This window comes from Lutra lutra, chromosome 8, assembly GCF_902655055.1.
Source record: "Lutra lutra chromosome 8, mLutLut1.2, whole genome shotgun sequence".
In the NCBI taxonomy this organism is placed as follows: Eukaryota; Metazoa; Chordata; class Mammalia; order Carnivora; family Mustelidae; genus Lutra; species Lutra lutra.
In genome coordinates, this window is record NC_062285.1 from 143,922,757 (window position 1) to 143,941,775 (window position 19,019).

Sequence of the window (19,019 nt, forward strand, 5' to 3'; positions counted from 1 at the left end):
GGGGAGGGGCTGCGTCCCACAGACTGCCCCCCACTCGAGAGGCAGCCCCCTAGTGGGGCAGGTCCCCGGGTTACCCACAGCCTCTGTCCGACGTGGGTCCAGGTGGGATCCCCAGGAGCCCCTTCTGGAACCTTCTCACCCGCTAGAACCACTCACAGAACTCGGGGAAGCGCTGACTCCCGTTCCTCTGCTTATCGATTAGCGAAGGGTGTGATGAAGGCCACGGACGCAGCCGGGCCCACAGCTTCTCTCCTGTCTCTGTCCACGGCCGGGTGGGTGCAGGGTGGGTGCTGGGAGAGCCCCGAGCACAAGAGCTTCTGTCCCCCGGAGCTGTGGTGCGTCACCTCCCGGCCCGTGGACGTGGTCCCCAACCTACAGGTTCTCGGAACCCCACACGTTTGGGGTTTTTATGAGGCTTAATCACATGGGCGTGATCAGGTGTCCACTGACTCCCCAGCCCCCCTCCCCCTCTCTGGAGAATGGGGAGCAAGGTGAAAACCCCAGCTTGGGATCACAGCTCAGTCTCTCTGGTGACCCGTCCCCACCCAGGAGCCCACCCAGAGTCGCCTCATCAGAACAGAAGACACTCCAGGCTCCCAGGAGGTTCGAGGGGTTTCAGGAGCCCGTGCCAGGACCCGGGGCGGGGGCGGGGGCGGGGGGGCAAAGACCCAACACGTGTTTCTCATATTATTCACACTGGGATTAATTGACATTCAGTAAATCACACATGTTTAAAGTACACAGTTTGGTAGGTAAATATCTACACCCACATGTTTACGTCCCATTGATGTAGGTTAATAGCTGCTGTCTGTGGGCATAACCCGTATATGTAGGTCTGCGCACAGCTGACGTCCGACTGAGTTACAAAGGCGTTTCTCCGTTGTTGAAAAGGATAGTCTTTTCAGCAAATGCTGTTAGAGCAGTTAGCTATTCATATACAAAACAATCTAAGTATCTCAAAGATCTAAATATAAAACAAGGTGGTAAAAGTAGACGAGAAAACACAGCAGAAGATCGCTGTGACTTGGGTAGGCAAAGATTTCTGAACATAACCACAAAAGCACAATCCATAAAAAACCAAATTGGTAGATTGGTCTTTGCTTTTCAAAATACACTGCTGAGAAAAAGACAAGCTTGAGACTGGGGAAAAATACTTAAAAATCACAGACGTGATAAAGGGCTCGCTCCCAGATGCGGCGAAAGCTCTCAGAACTCAGTTCAGGAGCTCAGTTCTCAGGAACTGCCCAGGCTGGCGAGAGCACAGGTGGATGGCTCACAGGGAGCCTGGACCCGCACATAAGATGCTCGGCCTCGTCAGGCTGTCAGGGACACACTGGCCATGTTTGTACATCTTAACACGCTTTCCCTGTCTTGCTGTTACTTTTGGAGCGTCACATCCCAGGATTTGGACACTAGCCGTCCTGGTGGGTACGAAGTGATCTCTCTGTGCTTCCGATTGTCCTTGCGTGTCCGTGTGGGTCGAGCCCAGGCCTTTGTCCATTTGCAGGCCGGCTTGTTGGTCAGTTGCCACAGCTCTTTGTTTATCCTGGATGTCAGCCCCTCATCAGATGTGAGATTTGCAGACGTTTTCTCTCTTTCTGCGTCTTGTCTTTTCACCCCGTGCACAAGTTTTAAATTTTTCAGTTTTTTTCCCTTGCTATTTCCTCTTGTTTTATTTCTGCTGCTATGTCTTCATAATTAGTGATCTTCTTTTTTGTTACGTCTAAACTGCTGTTGACCCCATCCAGGATATTTTTAAGTACTGCATTTTCATTACTGGAGATTTCATCCAGGTCTTTTTTTTTTTTTTTTTTTTTAAGATTTTGTTTATTTATTTCACAGAGAAAGAGAGAGCAAGAGTGCAAGCAGAGGCAATGGCAGAGGCAGAGGGAGAAGACTTCCCACTGAGCAGGGAACCCAGCTCGGGGCTCAGTCCCAGGACCCTGAGATCATGACCTGAGCCAAAGGCAGAGGCTTCACCCACTGAGCCACCCAGGCGCCCCTGCGTCCCAGTTTTTAATCCATTCGTGGATCACATTTCGGTTGTTTCCACTTTTTGTCTGACGCCGTCCACGTGCGGGGCTCTGGGTGCTCACACAGTTTCATTTCTCCTCAGTGTCTACACAGAAGTGGGATCGCTGGGTCGTAGGGTGACTTGGCATACGTTTGGGAAGCTGCCAGAGTGGTTTTCGAAGAGGCCCCGCCGTCCCGCCCCCGCCGGTGAGCACAAGGGCACCATTTTTCCACATCCTTGTCCCCACTTGCTGTTGTCTGTCTGCGTCTAGCCATCCTGGTGGGTGTTGCATTGTGGTTCTGATTTATATACGCTCACAGTTCTGTTTTTAAGAGGTCTTTTCCAAATGTGGCTACTCATTTTTTTTTTTAAGTATTTTATTTATTCATTTGACAGGCAGAAATCACAAGTAGGCAGAGAGGCAGGCAGAGAGAGGGGGAAGCAGGCTCCCCGCTGAGCAGAGAGCCCGATGCGGGGCTCGATCCCAGGACCCTGAGATCATGACCTGAGCCGAAGGCAGCGGCTTTAACCCACTGAGCCACCCAGGCGCCCCGTGGCTACTCATTTTTATAGTGTTTCTTTTTTTTTTTTTTTTTGCTCGTTTCTTTTTGTTTTCTGGATTTTATTTAAAAAAACTAAAACAGCTTACACATGTAATTGTACATAGGAACTCTGTAATGACACCTTCTGTTTTAGAAACGCAGTCACACGGGCTTGCTCTGTGCCTGCGGCGCTGCGGCGAGCCTGGCCGCTCTGGGTCAGGAGCCCGCGCCGCACTTACTCCGGCCGCCCCGCTCCCTGGGTGCCTGCTGATACTTCATTTAGAAGCTGTTTTTTTATTCTGAGTATTTGGCTGAACTTTGTGGAGTTCAGGATTTGGGACGCTTTCTGGGAACCCTGCGCTTGCTCGTGGCAGAGCTGGCTGCGGAGCGCGCCCGGTTTCTCAGGCTGAGCGCATGCCCTGCGTTGCCCAGGACGCTCCAGTCGAGCCTGTCGTCTCCGCGTCCCCGTCAGTCCTGCCTCCCCGGGCTCGCAGAGGCGTGCGGCTTTGGGACACAGTGGGGCTGCTGGCGCTGGCGGGCGGCTCACCTGGCTGGGGCGCGGCCCTCGGGGCCTCCTCCGCACCACCTGTGTGACACACACCCCTCACCTCCCACGGAGTCTTTGCTTCTCGTTTTCTTGTCTCCGCCTTGTGCGTTTTTATTTGGGGCTGGCTGAGCCCAAGGGTCCGGAATCTGCCTGTTGTCCTCCCGCCTGGCATTCTGGTTTGAGTTGAAGAGTAGTTTTAAGGTTTTCTGTGCTGATTGTACTCACAGGAAACCCCTGGTTGCTGTGGGGAAACCTTGTGAGCCTGGTGCGGGTTTCCTAGAAGCTGCTGTCGCACAGAAGCGCACTCTTGTCCGGTCTCTGCCTCCTGTTGCTGCCCCACTGGCTTTCTCGTGGACGGCTTCCTCCCCCCGCCGGCTCCTGTCGTCCGCGCCGTCCCCACGTGCCGCGCGCGCCTCCTGCTTGCGCTCCTGGCTCTGAGGCGCTGCCCGCCGGCTCCGTGCGTTTGCTCCCAGCCGGGCCCGAGCGCCCCTGCCGCGCTGTAGACAGACTCGCGCCCTCAGCACCGGGAGTTGCTCTTTTCTTTGTGGCGTTCAGTGTCCCGTCGGAAATGACAGGTCGGCTGGGTTTCGTCCCCACTTGGTGTGTTTGTTCTTAGGGCGGAGCACGAGGAGAGCTGCTCCTGGGGGCCCGGAGCCCCCAGCCCTTAATGACTGGGCCCTTGGAATTTAAACTCCTGCCCTTATTTTTTGCTTATTTTGTAGTTTTAGGGTATTTTCCTTGTATCAGTGGGTTGTGAAACGTCAAGGAACCCGTGTTTTCGATTTTAACTTACCGTGGCGGGACTTTTCCTGTGCATGTCGAGGCTGATGGACCCGTGACGGAACAGATTGGAAATGGACGATTCGGGTCCGTGCTGACCGTGACTCTGTCTCCTCTTACAGACGCTGCGAGAGGGTCGTCGTGCTGCTGAGATGACGGCGGTCCGGTTTCCAGGAGAAGATGCAGGTCTGCGCTGCGTCATTGCGTGTCTGCGTCGAGAAGCAGGTCGTGGCGGGGCTCCCGGCAGGTGGCGGCCCGCGCCCTGAGGCGAGCTGGCGTGCTCCCCACGTGCCTGCTCCTTCGGTTGGGTTTATGATTGGCTGCGCTCGTTCACATTCGAAAGATGGAATTCGTCTTCCAAGGCTGAAGATGGTGTACATTTGGGGGCACAGATGAGCCTTTGGATCAGGTTTTTACCCACCTCTGATAACATGACGACGCGGCCCGAGTAGTTATGGTCAGTTATGGAGAATAACCAGGAAACTCATCCCAAAAGGGGTGGTGAATTGGTTTCTGATAAAATAAATTTTAAAATAGAAGAGGAAGATGGTGTTCGCATCCCTAATCACAGTTTGGAAGGAGTGGCGTTTAAGAGTGAGCAGGACAGGCCCGGGACGGAGGGAGGTGGGGAGCAGACAGAGTCGAGGGAGGCGGGCGGGGGCTGCGAGCCCCCCGGGCAGTGCCTCCCTGCCGACCAGGAGGAGGAGTACGGGGCTCTGTTCTCCCAGTACAGCAGCACGCTGTACGATGTGGCCATGGAGGCCATGACGCAGAGCCTCCTCTCGGGCCGGGGCGCGGGCTCCAGGAAGAAGTCGCCGGCCTGGAAGCATTTCTTCATCTCCCCGCGGGACAGCACGAAAGCCATCTGCACGTACTGCATGAAGGAGTTCAGCCGAGGGAAGAACGAGAAGGACCTGAGCACCAGCTGCCTCATGAGGCACGTGAGGAGGGCGCACCCCACCGTGCTGGGCCAGGAGAACGGCGGCGGGCAGGCCCTGCCCTCCCTGTCGCCCCCGCCCCTGCGGCTGCCGCCACAGCCCGCCGACGCGGGGGACCTGGGCACCGCGCTCTCGCCCCTCAAGCTCGCCCCAAAGTTGGCGTCCAAGGTCCCATCCCCCGACGACGTGACAGAGGAGCCTGTGGTCTCCGAAGACGTCCCCGCTGACACATCTGCCCCTGACAGGTACGGGCGGGAGGAGGCCCTGGGGGGGCCGCCGCACCTGCCCCCGCTGCCGGGCGAGGAGCGTGTGGAGAACGGGCTGGAGAGAAACCCCACGCTCCCCAAGGGCACGTCCGGGTCCCGCAGGCGGTCGGCTGTGTGGAAGCACTTCTACCTGTCGCCACTGGACAACTCCAAGGCCGTGTGCGTCCACTGCATGAACGAGTTCAGCCGGGGCAAGAACGGGAAGGACCTGGGCACCAGCTGCCTCATCAGGCACATGTGGCGGGCGCACCGCTCCATCGTGCTGCAGGAGAACGGCGGGGGCTCGGGCATCCCGCCCCCCTACGCCGCGCCCCCCACGCTGCTGCCCGCCCTGCCGCCTCCCGATGGAGACCCGAGCTCCGTGGCATCCTCGCCCGGGAAGCCGGCCCGGGCGTCCCCCTCGGCGTCCTCCTCGCCAGACCGGCTGCCCGAGGAGCTGCAGGTGCGTCTGAGCGCCGGAGACGCGCTGGCGGAGGACACGGCGCTGTCCTCGGACGACGTGGGCGAGGCCTCGCTGGCATCCTCCCCCGAGAAGCCCCAGGCTGGTGGCCTGAGCCCCGGCCTGCTGGACTGTGGCGCTGGGTCCCAGCAGAACAGGAAGGTGATGAAGAGGCTCAAGTCCGAGGTGTGGCAGCACTTCTCACTGGCCCCCACGGACAGCCTCAAGGCCGTGTGCAGACACTGCGCCTGCGTCATCAGCCGGGGCCGCAGGGGCGACGTGGGCACCAGCTGTCTGATGCGGCACCTGTACCGCCGGCACGCGGACGTCGTGGGCGCCCCGAAGAGCGCACTGGGCGCCAGCCTGGCCAACTCTCCCTACGCCACGCTGGCCTCCGCGGAAGGCGCCTCCTCCAGATTGACTGACCTGCCTACCGTGGTCACGAGAGATGACCCGGTCCTCTTTCCCGTGAGCAGCAAGAAGACCTCCAAGCTGTGGAACCACTTCTCCATCTGCCCCGCGGACCCCACGAAGGTCGTGTGCCTGCACTGCGGCCGCACCATCAGCAGGGGCAGGAAGCCCGCCGGCCTGGGCACCAGCTGCCTCCTGCGCCACCTGCAGCGCTTCCACAGCGGCGCGCTCAAGGCCGACGCGCCCCGGGCCGCCCGGGCTTCCTCACCCGGCCCGCGGGGGCCCCTGAGCGCCCACCTGCCGGGAGCCGCCTCCTTCGAAGACCCCAACGAGAAGTTCTACGATTCTCATCCCGTTGCCAAAAAAATCACGAGCCTCATAGCTGAGATGATTGCGCTTGACCTCCAGCCCTACTCCTTCGTCGACAACGTCGGCTTTCACAGGCTGCTCGGACACTTGAAACCTCAATACTCCGTGCCCTCCCCGGCCTACTTCTCGGGGACGGCCATCCCAGGGATGTACAATAACGTGAAGCAGATAGTCCTGTCGCAGCTGAAGAGGCGGAGAGTGGCGTGGTCCACTTCACGTCCGGGATCTGGATGAGCACCCAGACCCGCGAGTACCTGACGCTCACCGCCCACTGGGTCACCTTCGCGTCGTCGGCCCGGCCGTACCGCGAGGACCACCACGGCTCGGCCCTGCTGGACGTGTCGCAGGTGGACTGCGACTACAGCGGCAGCAGCATCCGGAAGCAGCTAGAGGGCTGGTGGGAGGCCTGGGTGACGTCCACTGGCCTGCAGGTGGGCATCACGGTCACCGACAACCCGAGCATCGGGAAGACGCTGAGCGAGGGGGACCGGGCCAGTGTGCAGTGCTTCAGCCACACTGTCAGCCTGGTGGTCAGCGAGGCCCTCAAGAGCCAGCGCATGGTGCAGAGCCTGCTGAGCACCGCGCGGAAGCTGTGCGAGCGGGTGCAGCGCTCGCCCCGGGCCAAGGAGAAGCTGGCAGAGCTGCAGAGGGCGTACGGGCTGCCGCCGCACCACCTCCTACAGGACGTCCCGTCCAAGTGGAGCACGTCCTTCCACATGCTGGAGCGGCTCGTCGAGCAGAAGCGGGCCGTCAACGAGGTGTCGGTCGAGTGCAGCTTCCGGGAGCTCATCAGCTGCGACCAGTGGGAGGTGATGGAGTCCGTGTGCCACGCGCTGAAGCCCTTCGACGCGGCCAGCCGGGAAATGAGCGCGCACGCGTCCACGCTCAGCCAGGTCATCCCCATGATTCACATCCTGAACCGCAAGATCGAGATGCTCTTCGAGGAGACCATGGGCATCGACACCATGCTCAAGTCCCTGAAGGAGGCCATGGTGAGCCGGCTGGCCGCCACCCTGCGCGACCCGAGGTACATCTTGGCCACGCTGCTGGACCCGCGCTACAAGGCCTCCCTGTTCTCGGAGGAGGAAGCGGAGCAGTACACGCGGGACCTGATCCGGGAGCTGGAGGCGCTGAACCCTACCTCAGATAACACGCCCGTCCCCAACGGCTGCGATGCGGGCGCCCCCTCGCAGGGCGCGGTCGGGGAGGAGAACCTGTGGTCCCTCATGGCCAAGATGACGAAGAAGGGCCCCCGGGAGAAGACGAAGGTGCCCGAGGACATGGTGCTGGCCTACCTGGAGGAGGAGGTCCTAGAGCACGGCTGCGACCCCCTCACCTACTGGAACCTGAAGAAGGCAGCCTGGCCGGGCCTGGCCGCGTTGGCCGTGCGGTTCCTGGGCTGCCCGCCGAGCATCGTCCCTTCCGAAAGGCTGTTCAACACACCCACAGAGAACGGCAGCTTCGGCCAGTCCAGGCTCATGATGGAACATTTTGAAAAACTCATCTTTTTGAAAGTGAATCTTCCCTTGATATACTTCCAGTATTGAAGCTCGCAGTGGAGCCGTCGCTGCCCGGGCGCCCGCTGTCTGTCCCGGGGAGGCGGCGGGCCCCCCCCCACCCCGTCCAGCGTCACTGTAATGCCTACGTGTGCCTTACTCCCGGTGCCGCAGCCGGGCGTCGCCGCGGGCCTCCCACGGCCCGCAAGGGAGAGCCTGTCTTGCCGCCACCGGTGAAATACGATGATTCGGGTTTCACTCCCGACTGTGACATGTTTTTTAAAAGTGGGGGCTTAGTAGTTGGTTTTACTAGAACGGCAGAGGAGACGTGAACAGTTTTATTCTGTAGGCTTTTTATTCAATTATGTAAAAACCACAATTCAGGTACTGTATTTTAGTTTAAGAATTGCTTTAATTCAACAGAGCAGCTTTTGTGGCTGTTTAATGAAATCTGTAAGTAAGAGGGGGAGTTCAAGCCATCCCGGCTGAGCAGTTTCTAACTGCAGGCTCTAAAGCATGTCGAGTACAGAATGTTCTGGAACATAAGTATTTGCTGCCACGGAGGTGCGGCGTCGGAAGAGGAAAGTAAACTCAGACGCGTCCCACCGTGCCGGTTCTGTAATGACTTGGTAAAGAGAGCGTCCCGGTCTGTGCTTCTGCTGCATTCAGGTTTTACGTGGTCGACCTCGGTCACGAGCCCCGGACACCTGCTGTCGAGTCCACGCGCCAGGGGCCCGCGCGCAGCAGTCCTGCCGAGGGTGCCTGACCCTCGGACCTGCTGTCTCGACACCAGGAAGCTATCTTGAAATTTGTGCACTGACCCCACTGACCCCAATTTGATCAAATTATGTGTAGAATTGTTTCTAGAAGAGACGGCTCATTAACGGGGAGGAGTTGTCCCATCGCAGTTGTAAGAGTAGCCTTAGGCGTCTAGATATTTTATATAATAGGGAAGATTCAGCCATCGCTGGCGTGTTTCAGAATCCAAGGACAGCAGAATGAAGCGTCAGTGTCATTCTTGGAACGATGATCTGTCTTCAGAATTTTTGCTTCAACATCTAGAAAAAAGGGTTCATTTTCTTATTTCAAACCAATTAAATACTCTATGAAACAAGTCACTCGTTTGCCGGTGACCTTTCAGCAAAGTTGTTTTGTTAAAAAAGGACCTATTATTAATCTGGATTTGCATTGACTGTTTTAGTGTATTTATAAATGGTGAACGCAGTTTCTGAAATTAAACTTTTTATTTGCAATTTTCTACCGCTGGAGAACACTGGCTTTTTATTCTGAGGATAACAGGAGGGTCGTCCCCCACCCCCACCCCAGGAGCCACTCGCGCAGCCTCCAGAGTTGCGAATTCCCGTCCCAGCCTCCACCCGGGGGTGAGGTGGGAGGTAGGGGGGGAGGTGGGATTCTCGCAGCCGTGACCGTGTTTCTGCTAACGGGAGTGACACGGCGAGACCCCCGGGTCTCAGGTTCACAGTCAGCGCTGACATGCGTTGGGAGCCAGAGGGGAAGAGTCCACAGGCAGTGCCCGGCGCCTCCACCGTGGGCCCCACGCACACCCTGCCCAGGCCTCCCAGCTCCTGAGCACAGCCTCTGTCCAGACGCCCACGGAGCACCGGCCAGGGACAGGCTAGAGAACCACGCTGCCGTGGTGCTTCCCACGGGGGTCGCCGTGAGTGTGCGCGCGGTGATGCTCCGGGGGAACCTTCCCCAGTCCGGGGCTCAGCCCGCTGTTGGTCTGATCCCCGGCCAGGATCTCCCCAAGCCGCAGGAAGCGAGTGCCCAAGTCCACAGCAGAGGGTGCGAAGTTCGGGCGCCGGAGCCACGGCTTTCCCGGAAGGGGCTCTTGGGTCTGTTTTGCACGTGGAGCCGCAGGGGCCTCCCGTGGGCCGAGGTCAGGACCAGGGCAGGAGCGCCAGGTGCTCACGTGTGTGTGTTTGCGGGAAGGAGGGTCTCCGGCTCCCAGCAGTGTGGCTAGGACCCTGGGGGGAGCCTGGGTGCACTCGTTCAGGCCTCCAGGGTCAGCGCAGGTCTCCACCTGGGGGAGGGTCCGACCACAGGAGGACCGCAAGCTGCAGGCAGGCGGGACTCCCAGCCTGTCGGTGTTGGGGAGGTGCCCCCGCCAGAGCAGGGCTCCGGCCCTGGACCCACTTGGGCAGCCCTGGCTGTCGGCTATGGGGTGAGGACAGAGGTGGATTCCGCGTCCCAGCCGTCATGGCTGCGGGGCCACATGTGGGCAGCAGGGGCGATCTGCTGGGCGTCCTGGGTTGTGCCCTGAGAGGAGGGAGCACAGGGTGACTGCAGGACCGCAAGCTGTCGTTCGCTCGGTGACCGAGGGACCCTCCGCCCTCCAGGCCCAGGCCAGCTCCTGGCACAGAGCCGTAGTGAATGTGGACGTGGTCCCTGCTCCTGAGAGCCCACGGTCTAGACTCTGTCTCTGTGAAGCTTTCCTGGAGCGCAGCCAGCCCTGGCCGTCCACACTTGTCGTCCCCCCCCCACCGCCCGCTGCCGCGGAGCCGTGTGGGCAGACGTCCGGGCCCACGGAGCATGAACCTGTGCAGCACGCTGGATCTTTGCTCCCGAGCTGGTCTACGCTTCCGCCCAGCTTTTAGAACCTGTGGCCTTGGGCTGCTCCTGTCCGGTGAGGCATGTGGGCGACAGGCTGCGTGGGAGGTGCGGGAGGGGCTGCGGGGCATGGCCCTTGAGCCCCCACGCATCTGTCCTGCTGTGTGGCCCGTGGGTGGTTCTGGAACCGTGGCCCCGTCCGGCACCGCGGGAATGGCAGACCATCCCGCAGGAAGAAGTGGCCGACGTCGGCAGTGGTGTGCGAAGGGGACGTGGCCGGCCTGTTGAGGACAGCGGGTCCGCTGTGTGATGTCCCGCCTGCACTCCATTCAAACCTGACTCGTGAGCTGCCTGGTTCGCGTGCGGGGCGACACTGTGGGTCAGCGGACCAACTTCCGTGCTCACGCGTAAGAGGGTCTTTTGTATAAGCTCGGGTCTCACCCCGGTGAGTAAATGGATGTGAAACACTGGACTTTATTTAACATTAAAATTCCCTTCCCTTGTCCTTCTGACTCTGTGGCGGCAGCCGGTAGCAGACCGGGCCTCCTCGAGAGCCATCAAGGCCAGAGAAAACGGGAGCAGGCACCCCAGGATCCGAGGAAGGAGCCCCAGCGAGCGGAGACCCCTGAGGGACTTTGGCCGGCATGCTGAAGGTGGTGGCCCAAGCCGGACGCGGTGGCCCCGGGCAGAGAGACACAGCAGTGACACGGCCAGGAGCCCAGGTGCTGGACAACGGGGGAGCCTCAGGAGGGGCCTCGTGCCAGGCCGCTGCCCTGAGGCAGGTGCCAGCGCCCCGAGGTGCATGTGCCCGGGATGGCAGCTGGGAGATAAGCAGGCACCCCGAGGGGAGACACGACCTCGGGGTGCCACTGTGGGGGCCCCGGGTTCCAGAGCCAGCGGGAGACCAGCTTACACACAGCGGGCTCGGTGGCATCAGGGCAAGTAAATTTCTTCCAGTGAAAAGATCCAGGGCGCCTGTAGCTTCATGTAGTTCAGTCTGACGCTCGATAAAAACCCGAGACACACCGAAAACCAGCTATGACCAAGGACTGTGAGGCGGACGGGAGCAGACAGGAGACGACTCGGGGGGCATCCGAGGCAGAGCCGAGACGTGGGCTCTGTGACTAACGCGCTCAGGAAGGTACGGCCGGAGAGTGAAATTCTGTAAACACAGAACGTTTGACCCATCGGGAACTCAGTGGGCAGGTCTCCTGTCCGAGGGCGGGTCGCGCGTGGCTCTGCCCGGCCGACCCCGCCGTCCACGGCCACATGCGCCAGCCCCAAGCGGGCCCCGTCCACCAGCCGTGCTGCCAACCAAGGACACGGAATCGGAGACAGAAACACCCTCACGTCCGGAGGGACTCCCGCCGGCGCTGGCATTCGAACGGGAGCGCGGGGGCGTCGGAAGGGCTCTCCGTGCCGGCCCCGTCATGTTCCCAGCAAAGGCACCTCGAACGGAGCCAGAAGCCATGTGTTCAACGAAACAAGACTGAAAGTCTGTCACCACCAGGCCTTCCCTGTGACCCCCAAAGGGAGCTCCAGGCAGAAGGAAGGAGGACGTTGCTGGTAAAAGTGGGGAAATCAAAATGAAGACTTTCGAACAGGCCCGTCCAGGAGATGAAATACAGCGTCTCAAAGTGCCCGTCCTCACGTTTGCGCGTTTCCGCGGCGCTGCGACTTGTGTCCCGGAGGGAGGGCGTGTGCTTCCGTGGGGACTTCCAGGTCAGGAAACGTTCTGCGCGCTGATGTCACGAACTCAACACTGTTTTCCTTAAACATTGAAGGGTTTCTCGTGTTTATCAAGCTACTGACCGTCAGCGACCCCGAGGCCAAGAGGAGGCTGGTGGCGTGAGGGGGCTTCGCCCGGTGCCCTGTGCCAGCCACGGCCTCGTCCATGATTGGGGCACTGCTGGTCCCACTGCCCGGCTCCGGCGGGCACCCGTCTGGGGTCCGGGCTTCCGGGGCTGGAGCTGGCCTGTGCTCCCTCCGTCCCCACCTGGCCGCTGCAGACCCAGGCATCCCGTCCCGACTCACGGCGCCCCTGCAGGGCCCATGGGCTGCCTCTGGGCCACCTGCACGGCGCCCTGATTCCCAGGGTGTCTGAGGAGTCCGAACATGCCTGCCCCTTAGTTTTCCCACTTCCCTTGGTACTTTGTTCTCCGTCGCCAAGTTCCATGGGAGATCCAGACAGTATTTTGATGGACATGGAATTGAATTTATATGTCATTTTGGGGCATATGATGTATTACATGTATATTCCAACAACGTATTGTTTATTTTTTTATTTTTTCTTTGAGATTTTATTTATTTGACAGAGATCACAAGTAGGCAGAGAGAGAGGAGGAAGCAGGCTCCCCGCTGAGCAGAGAGCCCGATGCGGGGCTCAGTCCGGGAACCCTTGGATCATGACCTGAGCCGAAGGCAGAGGCTTAATCCACTGAGCCACCCAGGCCCCCGTATTGTTTGTTTTAATACTGACCTGGGGCTTCTGCTCCCAGGCAGCCAGCCAGTCACCAGCACCAACACCACAGTGACCCGCCCAGCCCCCAGCGCTGGGCCCCCCGTGGCCCCCAGGCCACCTCCCCTCAGCCTCTGAGGTTTGCATAAAGCACCTTGCTCAAGCTTTTTTTTTTTTAAGATTTTATTTATTTGACAGAGAAAGCAAGAGAGGGAACACAGTAGGGGAGCGGGAGAGGGAGAAGCAGACTCCCCATGGAACAGAGAGCCCAACACGGGGCTCGATCCGAGGACCCCAGGATCATGACCTGAGCCGAAAGCAGACGCTTACACCTGAGCCCACCGGGCACCCCGTGTGCAACTGTTTGGAAGCTCCGATGTATAAGCTGTTTCATAAAACGCAAACGGGTTTTAAATATTATTTTATCTTCAAACGATCCCTGTCTTGCAGGGTCACCGCAAGTACCACACAAGGACCCTCCTCCCTGCTTCCCTGAGTGGGTCGTGCCAGCCGCGGGAGGCTCACCTCGAAAGGGTCAGCCTCCCAGGAAGGTCCCGCGGATGGAGTGGGGTCTGCGGAGAGCCTCGGACCACGGTGCTGACCCGAGGCCCCAGCCACTTCCACGGAGGGCCGACCGCGCTGACCACGACCCAGCCCTGCGGCTCGTGTCCTGTGGAGCTGACCTGCCCCCCCCCCCCCAGTCTGGAACATTCCTCAGTGTCTCCGGCCTCCACACTCCCACAGGCAGGGGTCGTTCTGTGGCTCCCCGCGAGCTGGCTTGGGTGGCGGCTTCACAAGGCTGTGCACCTGCTTGGGTGCAGGAGGGCTACCAGGCCCCTTGCTGCAAGCCTTCTTCCCTTGTGATTAAAAACTATGTTGTGGGGCGCCTGAGTGGCTCAGTGGGTTAAAGCCTCTGCCTTCGGCTCAGGTCATGATCTCAGGGTCCTGGGATCGAGTCCCGCATCGGGCTCTCTGCTCAGCGGGGAGCCTGCTTCCTCCTCTCTCTCTGCCTGCCTCTCTGCCTACTTGTGATCTCTGTCTGTCAAATTAAAAAGTAATAATAAAATAACCATTCAAAGTCTTTGGTAACCTGAAACTTTAACCAAATGGGATAAAATGCTAGAGCACTGGTTGCTGGAACTAGGTTTGTGCTTTAAAAAAAAAAAAACAGAAAAACTATGTCGTGTGGCGCTCTTTGAGACAATGTAAACATCCCAGTCCCCATACCAAGTGTGATTTGTTCATGTTTAAGGCACATTTAAGATCTCACTTATGAGCTGTTACTCTCGCTAGTGTGCACAAAATCTCGCTAGTGTGCACACCCTGGCCCGTGTGTCCTTCTGGCAGCCCCGCTGCTCTGCGAAGTCCTGCTGCTGCGGCTACGGCTATGCCTTCGGGCTCATCTTCCTTCCCTGCCCCGTGGCGGAGCTGGGTGCTTCCCCCAAGCACCCTGGCCCCTTTTTGGGGGCTGCGTGGGAGAGCCCAGGACCAGGCGCGGGCCGTGCTTGTCCCTGCTGGGGTACGGCTCCTTGTGGGACTCGTGGGGCGCAGATATATTTGCATTTCTATTTCTGTGCCGAATACACTGTCCCCAGGCCTCTCTGTCACATGTTTGGAACCAACAGGCAGGGCTCACTTCACTTTTCTCTCTTCCTGTGTTCACGGCCCCCTTCTCAGGCCATCTCTGAGCGCCCTCAGCAGTCCTTTACCTGACAGGTGCCTCTGTCCCCTGCCCCCTGACGCCTCCTACCCGGCTCGGGCTCTGACACCTCACATCGGGCTGCTGTGCCCTGCTCCCCGGCCCCACGGAAACCCTCCTTACTCTGTGTGGCCGCCACGCCAGGCCACCCCCCGGGGCACCCCCTTCTAGGCACCTGGCCTCGCACACCCGCTGGACTGGCAGCTCCCTCACCTCTCGGGGGCAGATGCTCCTGCTGGGCTGTCCCTAATGGTTTCTGGATCTTTCCGGAAGGGAAGTGGAAGAGCTACAGGTTACCGTCCCCATGGTGACATTGCCCAAGAACCACTGTAATTGTGGGGTCGGTGGTGGGCTTGGCCCGGGCAGCACGGCCCTCAGGCAGGCCAGACGCAGCCCCTGGGGGAGGGGCTCTGCCGCAAGGACTGAGCCTGGACCCAGTCGTGCCCTTCGGATTCACGTCCAGCCCGCGAGAAGACGGGGTGGAGGCCCACGTCGGACAGCAGCAGGGCGCAGTCAGAGGGCTAGCGTGCGGGGCCTGCACAAGATGCCGGGTGCTTGCTTCCTAAGCTGGGGTTGGTGCAGGAGGGGCCCTGTGGATACGGCGGTGCGACCCGGCCCCGAGAGCCAGCTCTGCGGGACCTCCGGTTTGCAGGTTCAAGGGCTGTTCATCTCGGTCACTATGGACTCTGAGCTCCGGAGCAGCTCCCCGTCGCCGGCCAGCAGCTGTGCACCTGCTCCTGGAGCAGCTGGCGCAGCTGGAAAGCGCCCTGTCCTCCCAGCAGCCGGGCGCCAGCGGCTCACGGCTCCCCCCGACCAGGAAGCGCAGACGGAGAGGCAGGCGGCCGAGGTGTGCGCCCCGCTCTTCCGAAGCCGTTTGCGGGGCAGGCGGCCGAGGCAGACATTAAAGACGAGCAGTTAGGGGCAGGCGCCCACGCGGAGAGTCAGGTGTGACCGGCCGTGCCGGGGCACGCTCAGACCAACACGAGAGGCACCGCGTTCCCACCTCTGGCCGGTCCTCGGCGCAGTCCGCCGGCAACAGAGACTAGAGAACAGCCGCCGCGGCCGAGGGGGAGGCTGCGTTCTGCGGGCCTCCTGGACGGAGTGTGGCGAAATAAAGCATCTCTGAGCTCAAGGGTATGTCACAAGAGTCTTTGAAAACTGAAAATTAAGGAGAAAGACTGGAAAACACCAGCACAGAATAGCCAAAGACTACAGGACAACAGCAAGAGGAGTAACACCCGTGTGGTGGGAAGAGGGAAAGCAAGGCAAGGAGCAGAAGGGACATCCGCAGCAACGCCGAGCACGTCCCCAGCTGAACGCCGGACACACGCCTCCGGCCCAGAGAGCAAACGAAGCAAAACACAACACCTGACACCTTTAAATTTCGTCTGCATTTTACAGAAAATCACACGCAAACTGTGCGTCCTGAAGAAGGTGGGCGGAAGGGGACCTTACCTGTAAAGAAATGAAGATTAGAACCACATCTGACTTTTCAGAAATCGTGCAAGTGCAAAGAACATGGACCAGATACTTAAAGTGTGGAGAGAAAAATCCCACGCAGGGCTCCACATGCTGTGAAAACATTCGTGAAGATGAAGGAGAAATAGATTTCCTCAGAAAAACACTGAGGGGGGCGCCTGGGTGGCTCAGTCTTTAAGCCTCTGCCTTCGGCTCCGGTCATGATCCCAGGGTCCTGGGATCAAGCCCCATTGGGCTCCCTGTTCGGCAGGGAGCCTGCTTCTCCCTCTCCCACTCCCCCTGCTGTGTGCCCTCTCTCGATGTGCCTCTCTCTGTCAAATAAATAAATAAAATCTTTTAAAAAAGAAAGAAAGAAAAAAGACACTGAGGGAATTTGTGGCCAGCAGACAGGCTTGGAAGAAGGTTAGGGGGAGTTCATTAGAGAAAAGGAAAATAATATAGGTCAGAAACTCAGATCTACAGAAAATAAGGAAGACCTCTGAGGAAGTAAGTTAACATTTTATTCTCAGTCGAACAGCTAAGTTTGTTCAAAATAATGAGATCAACAACATAGAATTAGGTCTGCTTACATTCATACGAGATACATATCTTAATGCTTATGTAGCACATATAAAAGAGAAGTAAGTGCCAGCAATGACACAAGGTACAGGAGGGAAGAATTAGGGTTATTTAATTATAAGGTGCTCATGTTACCCATGAAGTGGTGTAGTGTCGTTTGAAAATACACATGGATTAGCTGCAAATATGTATTGCAAACTCTAGGGCAATCACTTACCAAAAAAAGTCAAAATGAAGTAGAACAAATATGCCAAAAAGGAGAGAAAATGGAATCATAGAAAATGCTCAGTTAAAGACTAACAGAGGAGATCAAAAAACAAGACCCAACAACTTGTTGCCTACAAGAAACCCACTTTGTTTTTTTGGGTTTTTTGTTTTTTTTTTTTTTTAGTTTTATTTATGTAAATAATCCCTTCACCCAACACGGGGCTTGAACTCACAACTCCAAGATCAAGAGTTGCATGCTCTATTGACTGAGCCAGCCAGGCATCCCAAGAAACCCACTTTATTTTTTTTTTAAGATTGTATTTATTTATTTAAGAGCGAGATATAGACAGAGAGAGAACACAAGGAGACAAAGCAGCAAGCAGAGGGGAGAGAAAGAAGGAGGCTCTCCACCGAGCTGGGAGCCCGATCCCAGGATCATGACCCGAGCTGAAGGCAGCCGCCCAACCACCTGAGCCACCCAGGTGCCCTGAAACCCACTTTAAATATAAAGACACATATGGATTAAAAGTAAATGAATAGAGGAAAGTAAGCCATGCTAAAAAGTAATAAATAAATCTTAAAAAAAAAAAAAAAAGTGCCATCTGTAGACGACTTCACCCAACAACAGAACACACATTCTTCTCAAGTTTACATGAATATTCACCAAGATGGACCACATTCTGGGCTATAAAACACCTCAAAAAAATATAAACTAGCAGAAATCCCACATCTGTTCTCAGACCATGATGGAATTGAACTAAAAATCAGTAACAGAAAGACGACTGGAATATCCCAAAATACAGGGAGATTAAACAGCACACTTTTTGATTCTTCTCGAGAGAGAGAGTGTGCGCACACAACACAGGTGAGCAGGGTGGGGTGGGGGGCAGAGGCAGAGGGGGAGAGAGAATCCCAAGCAGACTCCACACCCATTTCAGATCCCAATGCAGGCTCAATCCCATGTCCCTGAGATCATGGCCTGAGCTGAAATCAAGAGTCAGATGCATAACCAAATGAGCCACTCGGGTGCCCCTAAACAACACACTTCTAAACAATGCATGGGTAATAGATGAAATCTCAAGAGAAATTTTAAAATAATTGGAACTAAATGAAATTAAAAACATGTTATCAAAATTTGTGGGATGCTGTGAAAGTGCTGCTTAGAGGGAAATTTAGTGTTGGATGCATATATCAGAAAGAGGAAAGATCCAAAATAAATACTCCTAAGTTTCCACCTAGGAAAATAGAAGAAGTAGAACAAATTCTGTCCAAAGTAAGCAGAAGAAATAATAAGAATCAGAGCCGTAATTCACTAAATCAGAAACAGGAAATCCATGGAGAAAGTCAATGAAACCAAAAGCTGGTTCTTTTAAAAGGATTAATGAAATTGATAAGCCTGCAGCCAGGCTAAGAAAACAAAGAGAAAGGACACTGATTACTAATAACAGAAATGAAAGAGAAGACATCGCTACAGATCCATGGATGTTAAAAGGGTAATAAAGGAATACTACAACAACTATGCACACAGACTCGATAACCTAGATAACAACGGACCAATTTCTTGAAAGACCATCTGCCAAAAGTCGCACAAGAAGAAATAGACAATGTGAATAGGCCTGTATCTATTGAAGAAATTGAATCAACAATTAATAATTTTCTAAAACAGAAAGCACCAGGTCGAGATCAGTTTACTGGTGAATTCTACCAAATATTTAAGGAGAAATTAAACAATTCTCTGCAATCTCTTCCAGTAGATAGAAACAGATGGGATACCTCCTACTTTATTCTGCAAAGCCAGCATTTCCCTGACACCAAAACCAGACAAAGACACTACAGACCAAAATCACTCATGAACAGAGATACAGAAATCTTTAAAAAATAAAAAAAAAAAGGCAAATCAAACCCAACAATTTTATGAAAAGAATTATATACCATGACCAAATGGGATTTATCCCAGGTATGCAAAGCTGGTTCAACATTTGAAAATCTTTAATCCATTAGATCAACAGGCTAAACAAGAAAAATCATATGATCATGATAGAGAAAAAGCATTTGACAAAATCCAACACCGATTCATGATAAAAGCTCTCAGTAAACTGGGCATAGAGGGGATGTCCTCTCTTACCACTCCTTTTCAACACTGAACTGGAAATGCTAGCTAATGCAATAAGACAAGAAAAGGAAATAAAAGGTACACAGATTGGCAAAGAAAAAATAAAACTCTTTATTCACAGATCACATGATC

At 56.4% G+C, this 19,019-nt stretch overlaps 1 protein-coding gene across 1 annotated transcript in view; it reads left to right on the plus strand.

Moving 5' to 3' along the window:
* Positions 1-9,062, plus strand: part of ZBED4 (zinc finger BED-type containing 4) — a 28,227-nt gene extending 19,165 nt beyond the window's left edge. Inside the window, 2 exon segments of the mRNA XM_047741578.1 lie at positions 4,006-6,490; positions 6,493-9,062. Coding sequence (XP_047597534.1) covers positions 4,348-6,490; positions 6,493-7,853 — 3,504 coding nt within the window. The 5' untranslated portion in view covers positions 4,006-4,347 and the 3' untranslated portion in view covers positions 7,854-9,062.
* The last annotated feature ends 9,957 nt before the right edge of the window (positions 9,063-19,019 follow it).